At 41.6% G+C, this 17,409-nt stretch overlaps 1 protein-coding gene across 2 annotated transcripts in view; it reads right to left on the bottom strand.

Annotated features, from left to right (window-relative positions):
• Positions 1 to 17,409, bottom strand: part of scube1 (signal peptide, CUB domain, EGF-like 1) — a 110,347-nt gene that overhangs the window by 34,832 nt on the left and 58,106 nt on the right. Inside the window, exons 5-7 of one of the 2 annotated variants that reach the window (XM_047575473.1) lie at positions 10,635 to 10,763; positions 8,849 to 8,965; positions 3,128 to 3,217 (exon numbers count right to left, since the gene is read on the bottom strand). In XM_047575473.1, coding sequence (XP_047431429.1) covers positions 3,128 to 3,217; positions 8,849 to 8,965; positions 10,635 to 10,763 — 336 coding nt within the window. The remainder of the gene's footprint in view (positions 1 to 3,127; positions 3,218 to 8,848; positions 8,966 to 10,634; positions 10,764 to 17,409) is intronic. The other variant, XM_047575474.1, reaches the window with a different exon arrangement.

The raw sequence follows: 17,409 nt of genomic DNA, 5'->3' as shown, positions 1-17,409 counted from the left end.
ATGCCCCTCATACCACCCCCCAAGCCCCCTCTAAAACTGCATATTTCTTCCCTAGTCAGGTTTGTTGGAGCATTAGTGCGGGGGCATATTCCTGCATGCACCCTCTCTTTCGTGGGGACTGGAATCTCCCATGGTGGACTGGGATCGCACACTTCTGTGATCACTTTGTATTTTTTTCAAAACTTTCAAATAAGATCACATTTTATGTCACAACATTTGCACGTTGTGTCCGGACAGCTGATTTATTTTCTGCTGAAATATGAAAGGAGAAACTGTGCGAGTAGGAGCCAGCACACTATGTGATTTTGTTTTATAGTTTTCGAATTGGCTTGCTTTGCGGACATGTAGCACGGCTAAAAAAAACTAATCTCACTACCTGGGTAGACAGCTGGAATGAGTAAAACAGAAGTTCTGTACGGGGTTATGTGATCGATGAAAAACTTCTTTCTTTTAAGTGCGTATAATCGCTAGTGAGGTGTGGTGGCTTCCTGGAATTACGTGATAAGAAAATTCCATAAAGCCACAACTTGCCCAACTATTCCCTTAAGCATTCCATCAAAACATTTGGAGTCAATGCCCAGACATCTTTTATAAGGTTATTTACATTACAATTAACGTTTTGGATTAACAATTACACACATTGTGAAATACATATTTTGCCATATCTGTTTTAGTCAAGTGATAGCAGAGATTAGTTGAGACACTTGTCGTTCCATATATCTGCTTATTTTGAAAGGATGCAATAAAACGGTTGCTGTGAATTAATCAGTCTTATAGGAATCTAATAGGATTACTATTGAGTGAGAACAGGAGGAGGAAGAACTGTCAGCATATGCCTGGGAAGATGAAAGCAAGAGAATATAAGTCCTCTTCCAGATTGATGCAGGGCTGCAGCTTTATCTCAAGAGATTAAAATATGTCACAGAGGAAAAGAGGAATAAGTGATAATACCCTAAGTATATGTAGGTCTGTCACACACCTTGCATGGAAACGCTGTCTCCTCTTAACTACTTTCCATGAGAGGTGGACACAGATTTCCATCTGTTCAAATCTGGAGAGCCTTTGAAAGAGAACTGTGCATCCCCTTTCACCATTTAGCAAGGTCCCTTTCTGCTCTGTGATAGTGCCTAAGTTAGGTGTCAGTGAGCATACCTCTGGCCTCTAATCAAGCTACGTGGATACATAAATATACACTCATCTGCTATGGGGTGATGATTTATTTTGAATCCAGGGCTGCAGCCACTGTAGCATCACTGAATTTTTTTTTTTTGACACATTGTTCACATGTGTTCAGCACCTGATTCTGCATTTAAACGCTCATTCAATATTAACATCAGGAAATGTGACAGAGGTGCTTTTAGCCCTTTTTTCTCCTCAGCCCTTTCTCTGTAACTATTGTGTCATTGGTGCTGCGCGACGGGCAGCGAGGGGCGAGGAAGGAGCGCCACATGTCAGGAGATCAGACAAATGGATAGCAGTGTCAAATCTAACATGCTGATGCCGTTCGGGTTGAGCCAGTGCAGCGCTGGGGTGACCTCTGTGCTCCCTGCGGAACACATGCGCGCACACGTGTCCTTCAAAGCACACTGGCAAAGTGACTATATCAGTAAATATTTAATTGGTTTTCAGGGTTGCGGTTAGGACAGGATCCAGACACACAAGACGAATTAACATGTATCCTTGTCAATCAGTTGTGTATTCGATGTGTATATGATCAGTTTGACACTGTGTCTCTACTGTGTACTAGCTAGAGGTGCTATAGTGGGTGACCCTGAAATTATTTTAGAGGCTCTGATTTGAAAAGAAGAATTTTGCTGTGTAGGAATAAATAACATCAATCCTTGTTGGTAGGTTTAGCTATGCAATCCCAAAGAGATGTACATGACATTCAATAGGCACCTCTGTAAAACTACATCTGGACTCCATCAGGACAAGAGACATGCTGGTACAACAGGAGCAGGGTTTAGCCAGTGAAGGGGAATACAATAATCAGTGAAAAGGTAACTGAGGAATGAGAGAAAAGGAAAAGGTTCAGGGAGGGATGAGGAAGCTCCTAAAGGTTTTCCATTCTGTCTTCATGCCAAGACGGCCAGAACCTGCTGAAAGGAAACCTGTGTATACTGCATACCAGGAGGGTTTCAGTTGTACCTCTGTCTTATAAAGTAAAAGAATGAACATTATTAAATTAGAAAATGAAAGCGGCGTTTTATAAAAAGGCACGCCTTTGACGGAACTTTGATTTTGACGGGTGGGTGACAGGAAAAGTGACAAGAAGGGTAGGTGACACAAGGTAGTCCCTCAGAAACCTACTTAAGTAAGCAACCTAGTTAAGTACGCAGAAGAACCCTCATCCTTGGCATTTTTGGAACACCTAAAGAAGAAGTCACAAGTAAATTGGGTCAGTGCTGCTCAGTGGTCCCAAGAATGTGCTCCAAGGATGTCTGGAAGTAACTGAGGATATTTTGTGGAGGCTCCAGAAACAAAAGCAACAACTATTTCAGTTTATTTTAAAATGATCCCACCAAAAGAACAGGCACTCATCTAAAGCATTTGTAAAAGACACATTCGATGGTATTTATCTTCTGGGGTGTTTGTGAACAAACCTTCAGTGAACACAAAACCTAATGATGATTCACCTGGTAAAAAGGACCAGGTGCCCAACGGTGTTTCAGTGGTTTCTTTTACTACGACTCATGACTGTTGCTTTTTTGCCAAATATAACTTTCAAGGAACACTTCTGTAAACGTGGAGCACATTGAGTTTACAACAGTTTCAAGTTTTTGTGTTTTTTTAGTGAGTAAGGACGATGGACCACAGAACATTTGGAGTAACTGGGAAAGTAAATGTTAGTCACAAAGAAGACCTCAGAGTCGTCCAGAAATGTCGTAGGTGGAGTTAGGTAGAAAGGGTTTAAAGAAGCATTGACCTCTTTCAGTCCGTTTTCATACAGTTGCAACAAAACTGCGACTGCGGGAGTAGACACAGTGGGCACCAAAGGTTTACAAATTTTTTTTCAAACAAAATAAAAGACAGGGAGAAGAGAACGAGGAGGAACGAGGAGGAGTAGAGTCGGGGATACAAGCACAAGCGCCATGGCAACACATAGAAAGAGGAAGAAAAGAGTTACCCATAAGTAGCCGCCGTTTCACCCGCTTGTCCACATCAGCTACTGACGTGGCATTGAACTCAGAGCTCTCAATTGCAGCCTCATCTTTCTCTAAAACACAAGTGACAAGGGGACAAACAGTGAGCAGCAGGTTAATGAGAAGCCCAAATGACCAGACCTTCAGCCCCTCTTGGCGTTTGAGCAAAAAACCAAAGCCAAGAAGCAAGAAGCGATGAAGAAGTGCCAAAATCCCTGTTAGAGTGTTAATCCCCAAACAAATGATAAATCCCCCAAGAGCAAATCAAAAGAACAAAACAAAATAAATGAAAATGATCAGTGTGTAGCTCACAAAAAATAAAATAAATGAAGCGGTAGGTGGGCAAATAGTTAGGAAGGGGAGGGCAGGAGGTTCAGGATTGATAAATGAAAAGAGTTTTTAACAATGATAGGGGTGTTTGTGGTGGGGGTGGGGTTAATCCTGATGTTGATGTTGCTGTTGTCGCCGATGGATGTGTCTGCCTTCCATATCAAACAGCCACACTTTGTCAGCAATGATCCCCTTGCGTTAGGATGGAGGAGGAAGGCGAGAAAGAGGAAAGGACAGACATCCCAGCATTTCAAGACAGGCTGCCTTAAACGTGGGCACGGAGACGGGAGGAGGCAATGATGACAAGAAGGAGGAGACGGGGTGGTGAAGGAGGACAACACAGACATCACGGAGCAGAGAGAGAGGTGTTTGGAGGATTGATTCAAAACAGGATGGCTGAGGAGGAGGAGGAGGAGGAGGAGGAGGGGAGGTAAAGAAAAACAGTAGAGGAGAGAGCGAAAGAGAGAGAAGGACAAAAAAAGAGACAGGATCAGTCCCATCATGGCCCACAATGGGAGAGGTATATGAGGGAAGGAGGGTTGCGCACGCTGAGAAATGGGGTTTGAAGGAGGAGTGGAGGAAAGGCATGCAGGGAAATAAAAAAGCAGGAGGAGGAAGTCTGGGGGCAGCGCTGGTTGCCTGTTTGTCTATGGAACACATCACAAGTGGCTTTAACAGTCAACGCTGGAAAAACCACATTCCCAAAAGCTGGGCAGAGGAGGAGGGAGTGGGGTTGGGGGTGGTGGTGGTGGTGGTGGTGGTGGGGATGGAGGAAGGTGGCGGCGGTCGTAGATGGCTGTTAAAGTGACATGCATGCGCTGTGGTGGTGGGGACGGCGGGTCTGATGATGAGGCTGGGAGCGAGACGCAGCAGCCTTTCATCGGGCCTGAGTCATTAAGGCCTGAATGAGCATCTCTCTGTGAATGGACGCCACTTGCCGCAAAAGGGACAGGTCTTTGATGTACTCACTCAGTCTTATATAGGGTTGGGGGAGTGGATATGGGGTGCAATTAACGTCCCCTCCATTCCCCAGCCGTGGCCTGCTACCATTTTCCCTCTCTCCCTCCTCTCAGGCGCATGATGGACAAAGTGGAGTACTCTCTGAAGCACACTCTGGGATGAATGGAGGCTTTCTGGTGCCGAGCGAGGTGAAATGCGGCTGTGTGAATGCGTGTGATTGTTGAATCAAGGGGCTCGCGCATACCAGCGTGCATGCTTTTGAGCATCTGCTTGCCTGAGTGTGTGAAAAAAAAAAAAAAAGAAATCCGGCGATAGAGGGAGATAAAATGTGAGCGTCTGTGCGAGGGCTGGATGTGTGAGACAGGTTGAGAAGGGGTGGGAAGAGAGAAGTCCCGGGCCACTCACTGCTAAAGAGTCTATGGGACTAAGTGGTGGTCGGAGGCCCGCGGAGAGGGGAGTTGTTTTAGAGAGCCAGACCTATACAGGACGAGGAGGGGGAAGAGTTAAACCACTCTACACTATTACAGCTGGGAGGAGAATGGTAAAAAAAAAAAAAAAAAAATCAATGCACTTGAAGAAAACAGAAGGACCTGGGTCACTAAAACAACAACAACAATAAAAAATGTACTTCAATTCAAAAGGGAGAAATGAAAGAAAAAAAAGAGAAAAGAAAAAAAAGAGGAAACTATACAAATGCAGTCTCCCATGCAGCTGGGCAAGCAGACGAACAACAGACGGACGGATTAGTGAAAGAGGCAATGACAGACGAATGGATGGTGTGGCACTTGTGAGTGGATGCATGCAGCAGGAGCAGGTTATAAGAGTGAAGGAGGGTGAACAGAGCAAGCCCCTGCCTCGCTATGAATGTGAACGCAGCAAGAGCGGCCGCTGACGGGCGGAGGTGAGGCAAGGGAGTCTTTTCGGTGCCGCAGGGGTTTCCGTTTGGTCGCTTTTTGCTTGGGACTTGTGAGCAGGTGGAGAATGGGGGGCTGGTGAGAAGTGCTGGAGGAGGTTAGGTTTGCTTTCGTGGGAGTTTTACCTAAGATCAGGCTGCAATTGAGATGTCCGATTTTAACCGCAGAGTCTAACACAAGGCCCCAGATCCTGTCCCTCCCTCCCAACCTACAGGCACTCTTTCCACTGAGGAATAATGCTTATTTCCACCTGATTTGGTTTTAACATGGATGCTCAGACAAGACAGGCAATCAGGTGCTATCACCAGAAAGCAGGAGGAGGAGGTGGGAGGAGGAGGAGGAGGAGGAAGAGGAAGGAACAGGGGGACAGCGCCATATAGACAAGGTATAAGGGTGGGTAGGGACTAAAGGTAGGCCCGTAGAGCAGCTGGGACACTCGGACCAAACAGAAAGGTTCTTTCTCTCATCAAAATATAAAGAGAGAGAGCAAGAGAGAAAGAAAGAGAAAGCACAAGACATTGGGAAAAGAGGGAGAAGAGGGTTCCCGCTCATGTTCTTCCTTTTCGTGGCCTTCCTTGACGGAGCGTTCCACTTTTCTTCAAAGCAGCTGGAAAGAAAAAGGGTTAGTGGCAGTCAAAACCTGGCGCTGCTATGAAGCAGCCTGGCTCCAGTGGTGAGATAGAGAGAGACAGAGGAGGGCAGACAGACGGAGGTGTTTTTTTTCCAGTGTTTGAACACAGCAGTGACGACAGCACTTCAAAATGACATTAGACGATCACATGTCCGTGTGCACGTTCAGCGGCGTTGACGGAATCCCGAGATATTTCCCCTTTCATTGAGAGGAAGAGAAAGCTTTACGTGTCTTCCAGTGGGGCAGGTGGTTACAATCTCAGCAGTTAGCTTTGTTTTCTTTGGTTTGAACCACATGGAAAAGTTTACTGTTTTTTGTTAGTTTTTTTGTTTTCATTTGGCTCATTAAGGTTTACACCATCCAATTACAAATTAACCAGAACTTGCAAAGTCACATGGCGTCCCGAGCAGTTCCTTATTTGGGCATTAGATCTGTTGACCTGTCATGCTGCCAGTCCAGAAAGCTGTTTTCACACATGCAACACAGCTCTGAGGATTTCTGGATCACCTGGAGGAGCCGTATGTCAGAACAGCTATTTCCCAACATTAATCCGACTCAACCCTTCCACAGATCCCTTAGTCTAGTTTGTAGCCCGGCGCAATGTTCGTCAGAGCCCATGTGTGAGTATAGCAGGTCATTATCTAGAGAATCCACAATGAGCATGTCTGTGTGCGCTTATATGTACCTCACACTCCACTCAGACTCCACCTCTTACCTAAATCAAACAGAGAATCTCCAGCAGTGACAAAACGTCACCGGCAGTCTCCCGCTTTCTGCTACATGCGACAAAAGGCCTCTCCGGATTATCCCCTGACCTGATTCTCAGGGCACTGTCCGCAGCATATGTGTGAAAATGCTTTGAGTCTGGCAGCAGAGGAGTTGAGCCTAATTCTGATTCAAAGCTCTGAACTTTGGCGATGACTGCCTCAGGGATTTCTGCCTCAAAAGGAAGCGTTATGAACACCTTTTCTGGAGTTTGTATCACCTCTGAATATGTGAAAAAAAGCCAAATAAGACATGAGATTGTGGCGTGGTCTTGGTACATTTTGTTATGTTTAACTTTTTCCAAATTTGAGGAATTGCTGGCTATCAGATATCAACCTCCTTTTCATAATACCAATAAATCCTGGATTTTTGGCAAGTTTTCTCTAACTGATTTGGATATTGTCCTCGCTCCTGACAAAACACACAGTGAATCTCTTAGAAAATGACAGAGACCTTTCTTCTCTTTATACCTCTATTTGTATAACCCGAATTCAAAGGCCATTGCCTTTCTCCATCCGGATCTACCAATTAAATGATCTATGTGTGCATGACGTAGCATTTGTTCCTACTGCTAACTCCTCTTCAGTACAGGCTACACATCTTTTTAATATTTATTCACTCACATGAATAAATTACAGTACAGAACAAATGAATAGACACAATTTGTTCACAAAGATAAAAACAATGTGTTCAACAGCCAGAAGATTAAATATACAGTATCGTATCCACATCCAAATCCAAGGGATGCTGCATGACCGCACAACTGTTTATTTTGTACTTTATTACACAGTTTGTAACTACCAGTATAAACTAGCCAACAAACAAATGGGTCTAAAACAACATTCAGTTTAGCATCAGATATTCAAGAGAGACAGAAGAAGAAGTTTTGCAATGACAGGACACCTTATAGCTTTAGCTAACTACACCAACCTGAAGGGCTTAACTTTAAAGAATAAAATTAAGCTAATGGTGATTAGTTTGAGAGAACAAATGACTAATTATGGCAGTCCATTTTTAAATTTGAGAGTGCAAAATACTAATTATTATTACAGTGTTAACTGCCATGGACTCGGGGCCAATATAATCAAAATACAACAGGTTGCAGACACGCGCTGCCATAAACTGGCTACAAGAGCAAAGATGTGGTGATAAAAATGGATTTCAGGCTCTGCACAAACATTTATTTGCCAGGATGGAGGAGGGAAAAATGATTCACATAACTCAAACAACTTACTTATAGTCTACTCGTGAGAAAAACGGCAAGAATTATCATCTTGTAGCACACTCCCGCTGAATGTCTGTGGAGGTTCTCAGTAATCCAGGACCAAGTAAATCAAAAAACAAAAAAACAAACAAACAAACAAAAAAACCTGAGACAAGAGCAACTGGACTTGTATAGTTTTTTGAGGCCGTTTCACTGCTTATTCGAGATCTACTGTGCATTTCCTACAAACGTAAAAACGTAAACGTAGGACTGCAACTAATGACTATTTTAATAGTTGACTAGTCATTGATTTCTGTAACGACTAGCAGGCTATTCAGACTACGAAGTGCACAAAAAACAATGACTCTTGTTTATTACACTTATTTAAGTGGCAATAAATGTACTTTCTTTAAACAAAAGAACTGTCTGACAACATGACTCCTTATAGTGTCATGATCCTTCACTGGAATAATATATTGTTGCCTTCTCTTAAGACTAAGATTTAAGATAACAGACTAGCTTCCAGTGTGGGAGCTAACTATTTTACTGAGGTGTATCTAAATGTTTCAAAATGTGTTTCTTCTTCAAATGTTTATGCATAGCTTCAAATGTTTATGCATAGCGTACGATGAAATGTTCCCAAACACGCCATGGGATACACAAGCGATGATGCTAACGACCCGTCGACTACTAAACTAGTCAGTGACTAAATTGGTAGTCGACTAATTGTTGCAATCCCAACGTTAACCCAACTTGCCCACTTCCCGATTTTGTCACTTCCTTTCTTCAACGTCATGCTTGCGACACAACTGTTGAAGGCCTTCTATCATACAACAGACGTCACAGATCGGCCAGATCATATGTGTGCAGAAGTTGGAGAACCTCTATGGCGGTCACTCACCGATGCAGGTCTTGCTGTCTGAGTGCAGGGCGTACTTCTGGTGGCAGCCGCACACCGGCCCTGTGTCCGTGTCATCACACGTGTGCTGGCAGCCGCCGTTTCCGTAGTTACATGTCACTGAAGGAAACACACAAGGATAATTCTTCTTAATCGTGTTTATTAGAAAATGAGCAGCAAGAGGCTCGGGAGCTTTGTTTATCTGCAGTAATGATATGGGAAGACAGCAGGTTCACACAGGGACATTTATAATAAGCAGTAGAAACGAGGCATAAATAATGCTGAAATCTGAAAGGGGGGAGTTGGTCACAACAAGATGAAGAGGAACATAAATGGGAGGGAGGCAGAATGAGTGAATATGAAGGATGTACAGAGAGAAGGAACAGTTAAAAAACAAGAATAGAAAAAGGACGAAGAAGATAAAATGGAGAGAGAGCTACAAAAGAGAGAAAATAATGAATGTTACATCTATTTCCTCACCTGATGCCTTGTTGACAGGACAAAATCTCCCAATGCTTAAGTTTTGCCTAGGCTTCGGCACCAAACCAACTTAGATTGTGGGATAAAATTACTAGTCACTAAATAATACCCCAGGTCTGAGAAGGTGGTTACGAGAATAATCATGTGGTTAAGGTTTGGCAGTGTTTTTGGCCGTGTTTACTATTGTGAGGAAAGAAACAAAATACCTCTGTGTTTTGCTGACCCTTCTGTCCACCCCAACCTCCTTTTTGTGCAAACTTTGTTGCTTTATAGTAACATTTTTGGTGTTCTTAAGTACTTATTTATGCTTTTTGGGAACAGTTTTTGGGAACATGTTGAAATGATTGTTTTACAGTTTTAGGTCATCCTAATTTGCCTAACAGTCAGATTTCTACAAGAGAAGAAAGCATGTGTGATTGCATGTCGAGAATTTTAATAATTATTCCTTTTTTATTTTATTTTTATGTTGTAATTCTTCAACATGTGACATGTTGGATACTGCATGAGATAAAAATCGAAATGATGAAGCGGAGAGGAAGGTTGGACATGGGAGAAAAAAAGCGATGGAAGATAGAATGCATGTGAGTCGTGTGTTAGCGTCGTAGACACGTTTACAACCGCCCTGTGCCGCTACGCTCAACAGGCCGGCCCAGCACCGAGTCCCTGGCTACTAATGAAATATTACCACATCAGGGGACACATTAGAGCCTTTCAGAAGCTTTCACAATCATTACACTCTGACCGTCTGAGAAGGGAACAAGATGTGTTGCCAAACAAAGTGTAACTAAAAGATTATTTTTCCTCCTCAAGAACAGCAGCCCTAAATTCCATGGCTCCAGGCACTCGGCACAAAGAGTGAGAAACAGCGATTGAACTGCAAAACGGTATTTAGACACATGAATTCACTCTACTGAATCCTTCAGCACCTTCGGCTTGGCCTGAAACGCTTAACTGATTTTGGTATTAAATGTCCACCCTCATATTTTACCACTGAGGGCCTACTGGAATTTGTCCATCATTGCTATTACAGATGTTTATTACAGGAACAGTTTAGATCCTTCATCACACCAGTACATAACTGCTATAAAGTCAAGTCCATAAAACAAAGTGTTAATACCTTGCTGTCATGTGAATGATAAAATAAAGTGACAAGTGAATTGACTAAAGATTAAGGGATGACAGAAAGCGCTAGGCAAATATGCATGCAGGATTTCAAGTCTCCAAACGTCTGGGAGGTGCTGACATGAGTTTGACTAAACGTACTTGTTGCTGTGTGTGTTTCAGTGTGGGGGTCAGATATGATACATACATGTACAGCCCTTCTGGTTCTTGGCCAGTTCAAAGCCAGGGCGGCACTCGCACGACACCCCGCCTTTGCCTGGCGCCTCTCTGCAGATGTGGGCGCAGCCGTGGTCCTTGTTCATGCAGTTCATTCCATCTGTGAAGGGGACACGGGCCGAAGGGACATAATGAATTTAACAGCACTTTAATTAAGACACCTTGCATAACTTCCGTTGGATTGTACAGACACGAACAGTCATTATCTCTGGTAACTTCACTAAAGGTGACATCAGATGCCCACTTCCACAAGTTGATATGTTTCTCTCATGAAACATGTGTTGGTTGAATATTCTCAATGATTGTGTCAAGAAAAAAAGTCACCAGGTCCTGTACCCCCACCCCTCTCCTCAGAGAAACATGATAGAGTACAGAAGTGTGGCTCTCAGAATCAGTCCATATGGTAGACCCATAAAAGCACAAGTCACATTAGAGCACTAAAAAATAAAATACATCAACAAATAGAAAGTAACAAACTTACTAAAATATAAATGACAACACCACTACAGCTAAACAGCTGTCGGGTAACATACAGGTCGGGTTAACACACATACTAACACAGACACACTGAAAATAACAGCAGCATGTTTAACACAGCTTTAGCACGCTAACTTAACTCCGTGGTTAGCTCCTCTCACCAACGTATAGTAACCATCCCGTTAGCTAGTCACTAGTCTAACCTAGTCCGTTGTATCTAGAAAACAACCATAAGTTTTTACTTGTGAGCCTTACAGCTGAGCACAGAGCAGTTTATATGCAAATATGGCTTCGCTGCATAGGTACCACTGATTGACAGGGAAGAGTGAGCTAGTTAAATTAGTTAAATTTGAAACGGTTTGTTTGTTCCTCTTTAAGCATCACACTTATTTCATTTTCTTGGCCTGATAGGACATTGACCGAGGACATTTTAAAAAAGTGGACCTAGCATCAGTTGGTTAGTCGGTACTCCACTATACACCATGCAGACACTTTCACAGACAGGCATGGTCCCCAGAAGACAAAGCCTACTCATTTTTGAGATAATCTCCCCTAGAGCAGCAGGTCAGAATTTAAATGTTGAAGATCTGAATAACTTTTATGAAGACAGAATGTTCTCCAGTGCAAAGTCAGCTAAACTGCTGACCAGACAAGACTCTGGTACAACGTCCAATACTGGTGTCCAGCGCTAGGGTTAGCTCAGCAGATGAGTTCTCAGATTTGCTGGTGAAGATCATGTGTCATGAAACAAATTAAAAATTTGCTTTGTGAAACCCATCTTGAACCCAAGAGTGATTTTACTGTGGCGATCAAGTGAGGGCTTACGGCTTCTCTGTTGCATATGAAAGTGAGACAATCCTCAGGCTGAGTGAAACTGCCAAGGGTCACTCTTTTATTTTCCCAATTGCTAGAAGCCATTTTTATGCTCTCTGACAATCCCACTTGTCATACTCTAAAATTCTGACAATTCTTCACCAACACCAAAAGAGCCCCGCACATTAATTTATGACCCTACTTAGCCTATGATCGGCAGCTTCTTCTTCCGGGATTGTTTGATGAGGTCTCTGTCTATTCTCTATGATTTACAGAGTGCACTGTGGCAATAACATGTGAAATAGGCCAATGTTTAAATCTTGTTCAGCAAGGAGAGGAGCTGGGGGAGGAAGCGAAGACATGGAATATAGAGGGCCAGTGCTCTCCAGAGAGTCAAATATATCACTGAGCTCTGAGAAGAACTGGGAAGGTTGGTTTGGGAGTGTGCTGATGCCACAGTCAAATGTCTTCACTCTACATTGTGAGTTGTATGAACCAGAAAGTAAGAATTTTTGTGTTTTCATTCCAAGATAGCTAGTTGCTTTTCATACACATATGTCCATTTACTGACTTTCCCCCCATACATCTCAGCAGAGTCTTTATTCTTCTAAAGCGGGAGTATTGGGCAAGAAACAATGACAGGCGGAAGCTGTCTCCTCAAGGACCGACAAATGGAGTACACTACATCAAAATAAACTCCCTTAAAAGGACACTCCTGTCAGAGTGACTTCATTATTTAGTTTTCATTCCATCGTCTTCCTTTTTTTTTTTTTTTGGCAGAACTTCCCATTGACCAGTGTGCCAGATCCTCTAGTGAATATGAAGGGTGAAAACACAGATAGAGATGTCAAATACAAAACAGACCACACTAGCCTCATTTAAATAACTCCACTACTTATTTCATGCTGGCTTCAGCAAATTTTATCGACATTTCAAAGTCCTTTAGTGGTTTCAAGTAGCCTATGTTTAGTGTATGCAGCTAAATTGGCTAAATTTCAAAATCAGTAAAATAGACAATTCATGAATGGCTATAGTTGCTAATAGAGAGGATATCTGTCAGTTTGCCAAGTGACTCAGAAACTCATCGATAGACTTGGCAAAGGGCTAGCAAAAAAAGACCCATTTGAGAGAGAGAGAACAATGAATGAATTAAAATGGTCAAAGCTCACTGTGACCTCACAAAACACATATTTGCACACAACTTAAGAATCCATATGCTAATCATTAAAGACACTTCACTCAAATGGAATCAAGTGATGGAATTTTATATACAAAAGGTTGAAAGACCCCTTCAAGACGACATCTAAAAGGTCTGCAGAATCGCTGCGTATATTATATGAGCCTGAACAGATATAGCAGTAAACTTCACCTTCACCTACTGGAGGAGGCATATAACCACGAGACAATCTTTTTCTTGTCGCTCCTGTGTTCCGATAGACTTCAGCTATGTGTGAGAAAACCCTCTCATTCTTTAGGACAGCCAACCCAGCGATGCAATGGGGGGAGGCAACTCAGAAGTCGGTAACACTTTCTATGAAGGTTGTATTTATAATGCCCTATGAATGCACTCATAATGTTTTATAAGGTGTCTATAAAGCATTATAATGGTCATTATTACATCTATACATATTCACAAGTCGTCATAACCAACTTCATGATGCATTATGACAACTGGTTATGAATGATTATAATTTTAATCTGAATAGTGCATTATAAATATGTCAATATCTGCCTAGTCCCTTGTTCATTTTATGATGCATCATAACTACTTTGCTTTGCTAAATGTGTATAGTGATGCGTAATGAGTTTTGACTTCGCCTATAGTGCTTTATATCTGGAGTTATAAGTATATGTAATAAAGTTATAATAATGTATACATCTCCCTACAGCACACTGTTATAAACAGCTATGCAATATCATAAGTGCTATTTGTCAGCACTAAGTAAAGTGACAAGAATATGACACTATTATTAACAGATATAAGTTACTATGAGTAATTATTAGGTGCAATGAACTAAGTCCTGAGTCTGGCATCTTTACCCCATATGCACAATATTAATATCATGGGTGTTATTTGTCAACTTTAGGTAAATTAGTGCAAATGAGGTGTTGTGGATATAAGACTATTATAAACAAATATGAGACACAATGAAATGAGAGCCTGGACAGTAAAGACAAAAGAAATGCATTTAGTTCACTTTATTTTCATTTAAACCAACACACATAATCAGAATGATTATCAATGCTCTGAGCACATTACACAAACACATGAAACACATGAAACAGGCCACAAAAGTGGCACGGCGTGGTCCTAGAGATGTGGCTCTTAAAAGTGCCTTTGGGTTGGTGAGGTGATTCAGGGTCAGAGGTCAGGAGATGGTTTGACAGCAACTACAAGAACAGAGGCAAATCTTTAGTGCTCTAGCTGGGTTTGTTTTTATGCAGAAGGGTTTGATTGAAAACACATAAGCAGATCACGTGTTTTTGTTTAAAGCAGCCTAATAAGCCATTATGTTACCGCATATCGTGCAGGCAGCGCAGATTACCCGTAGGTGGCTTAAGCTAGCTAGACGAAAGATACCAGACACGGCTATTTTTAACTCACAAATTAGATCGTTTTCATATTCTTGCGTTTAATGATTGAAACCATTCGAAATCATTGCTTTAATATGTAAACGATGTGCTTCAAAGTAAGGCAAAGTAAAGTATTAGCTCACAAAACACTAGCAGGACAGAGAGACAACTTACCTGTCCTGGAGAGGACTCAGCGGAGAAAGGAAAGAAAAGCCGCTTTACGACTAGTACATACAGTCAATGCTTTACGACAGTGGGAGGAGCTGAGGAGGGAGGTGGGTGGGGTCAGAGGTCAGGGGTCATGGACTAAAGAATGACATTTCTACAATAATAATAATATAAATATAAACGATATTAAAATAACATCTGACGGCATTCAATAAATGCGGACATTTCTAGCGATCCTGTATAAAGAAGCGGTGTCATAGTGGATGTGAAACTGTCACGAAAATTAATCTATTGTTTGGTGCCTGCCGATATTTCTCAAATTTTCATGCCGCTCGAAACGAATTTCAAACTGATGTATTTCAATTGGAAGTTATTTCGTGCTATGAGGACGACTGTCAATGTGACACTGCGCAATGAAGAGGTTTGATTTTATTTCATTTAGACTAGATTTGTAATGGTCTTATTTCGGTTTTTAATGTAACGTCAATTTTGCTGCAGGATTCGGCACTTTGAGATTCGAAAAAAAATTAATGGTTATTTGTTATATCGGTCTCTTATACAGGATCGCTAGAAATGTCCGCCTTTATTGAATGCCGTAAGATATTATTTTAATATCGTTTTTATTTATATTATTATTATTGTAGAAATGTCATTCCTTAGTTCATGAAACCTGACCTCTGACCCCACCCACCTCAGTCCCCAGCTCCACCCACTGTCGTAAAGCATTGACTGTATGTGCTAATCGTAAAGCGGCTTTTCTTTCCTTTCTCCGGGACAGGTATCTTGTCTCTCTGTCCTGCTATTGTTTTGTGAGCTAATACTTTACGTTGCTTACATGAAGCACATCGTTTACATATTAAAACAATGATTTCGAATGGTTTCAATCATTAAACGCAAGAATATGAAAACGATCTAATTTGTGAGTTAAAACTAGCCGTGTCTGGTAACTTTCGTGTAGCTAGCTTAAGCCACCTACGGGTAATCTGCGCTGCCTGCACGATATGCGGTAACATAATGTCTCATTACGCTGCTTTAAACAAAAAAACGTGATCTGCTTATGTGTTTTCAATCAAACCTTTCTGCATAAATAAGCAAACCCAGCTAGAGCACTAAAGATTTGCCTCTGTTCTTGTAGTTGCTGTCAAACCATCTCCTGACCTCTGACCCTGAATCACCTCACCAACCCAAAGGCACTTTTGAGAGCCACATCTCTAGGACCACGCTGTGCCACTTTTGTGGCCTGTTTCACGTGTTTCATGTGTTTGTGTAATGTGCTCAGAACATTGATAATCATTCTGATTATGTGTGTTGGTTTAAATGAAAATAAAGTGAACTAAATACATTCCTTTTGTCTTTACTGTCCAGGCTCTCATTTCATTGTGTCTCATATTTGTTTATAATAGTCGTATATCCACAACACCTCATTTGCACTAATTTACCTATTATTATAACTTTATTACATATACTTATAACTACAGATATAAAGCACTATAGTAGAAGTCAAAACTCATTATGCATCACTATGCACATTTAGCAAAGCAAAGTAGTTATGATGCATCATAAAATGAGCAAGTGACTAGGCAGATACTGACATTTATAATGCACTATTCAGATTAAAATTATAATCATTCATAACCAGTTGTCATAATGCATCATGAAGTTGGTTATGACGACTTGTGAATATGTATAGATGGTAATAATGACCATTATAATGCTTTATAGACACCTTATAAAACATTATGAGTGCATTCATAGGGCATTATAAATACAACCTTCATAGAAAGTGTTACCCAGAAGTCTCTGGCAAACCACTACAAGGTCATAGGGCCAAAAGTTGAATAAGACTCAATGCTTTTATTATCCACACTGCTGTTACTGTTACTACTGTTTACCCTGTATAGAAAGGACTGACAGATAGTTGACTGATAGTTGTCACTGTGACAACTTTCCAGATTTGGAAATAGGCTCAAAGTGTTTTAAGTCAAAGTTAATGTGTTGATAACAGCGCTAGACTGACCAATGCACATTTTGTTATTACAGCCCAAACCGTAGTTTAGGGGATTAGCAGGGAGTCAAAGCAGCATAAAATGCTGCGGAAAGAAAGCAAAATCTGAAGTGTGGTCCTAATAAATAATTGAATACCGTGGAGGGCAGTAATGCAGTCTGTAGCATCGAAAAACCAGTGTGATTAATTTGTTTAGTATGTGTTAAGTATGGAAAATGTGTGATTAATTGTGATTAAATGTTTTAATCTGTTAATCATGCTTCACGGACACCTGAAGCAACACATGCCCAAATGCATACACCCCTTTGTTTTAAGGCATTTTTTTTTTCTGGTAATTTGCTGGGTTACAGCACACATTCGGCATGTGCACTCCCTTAAAAATATAATCGAAAGTGTTGGCTACAGTGTTGACAGGCTTAGACAACAAGATATGTGTGTGTGTGTACGTTTGGGATGCTAGTGTTTTCTCATAAAAGGTCTGAGTACTGCTGGAGATGGTTCAGCTCAGTTCAATAGCAATCAAGCACGAAGGCAGTGTTGGAAAGGCAAAAACTACCTTTTATCATGAATAAACCTTGAGTGGAACCCAGCACATGGAGAACCTGGCTGCTTGAGGCCAGTCAGGTAGAGTACTATTTTTTACTAACAAATCTTAAGCAAAGATCAACTCATTTGACAGATATGAATTTAACACGTCTGAAGTTTGAAC

This window comes from Mugil cephalus, chromosome 22 (assembly GCF_022458985.1).
Source record: "Mugil cephalus isolate CIBA_MC_2020 chromosome 22, CIBA_Mcephalus_1.1, whole genome shotgun sequence".
NCBI classification, from domain to species: domain Eukaryota; kingdom Metazoa; phylum Chordata; class Actinopteri; order Mugiliformes; family Mugilidae; genus Mugil; species Mugil cephalus.
This window is presented reverse-complemented; position numbering and strand designations above follow the sequence as displayed.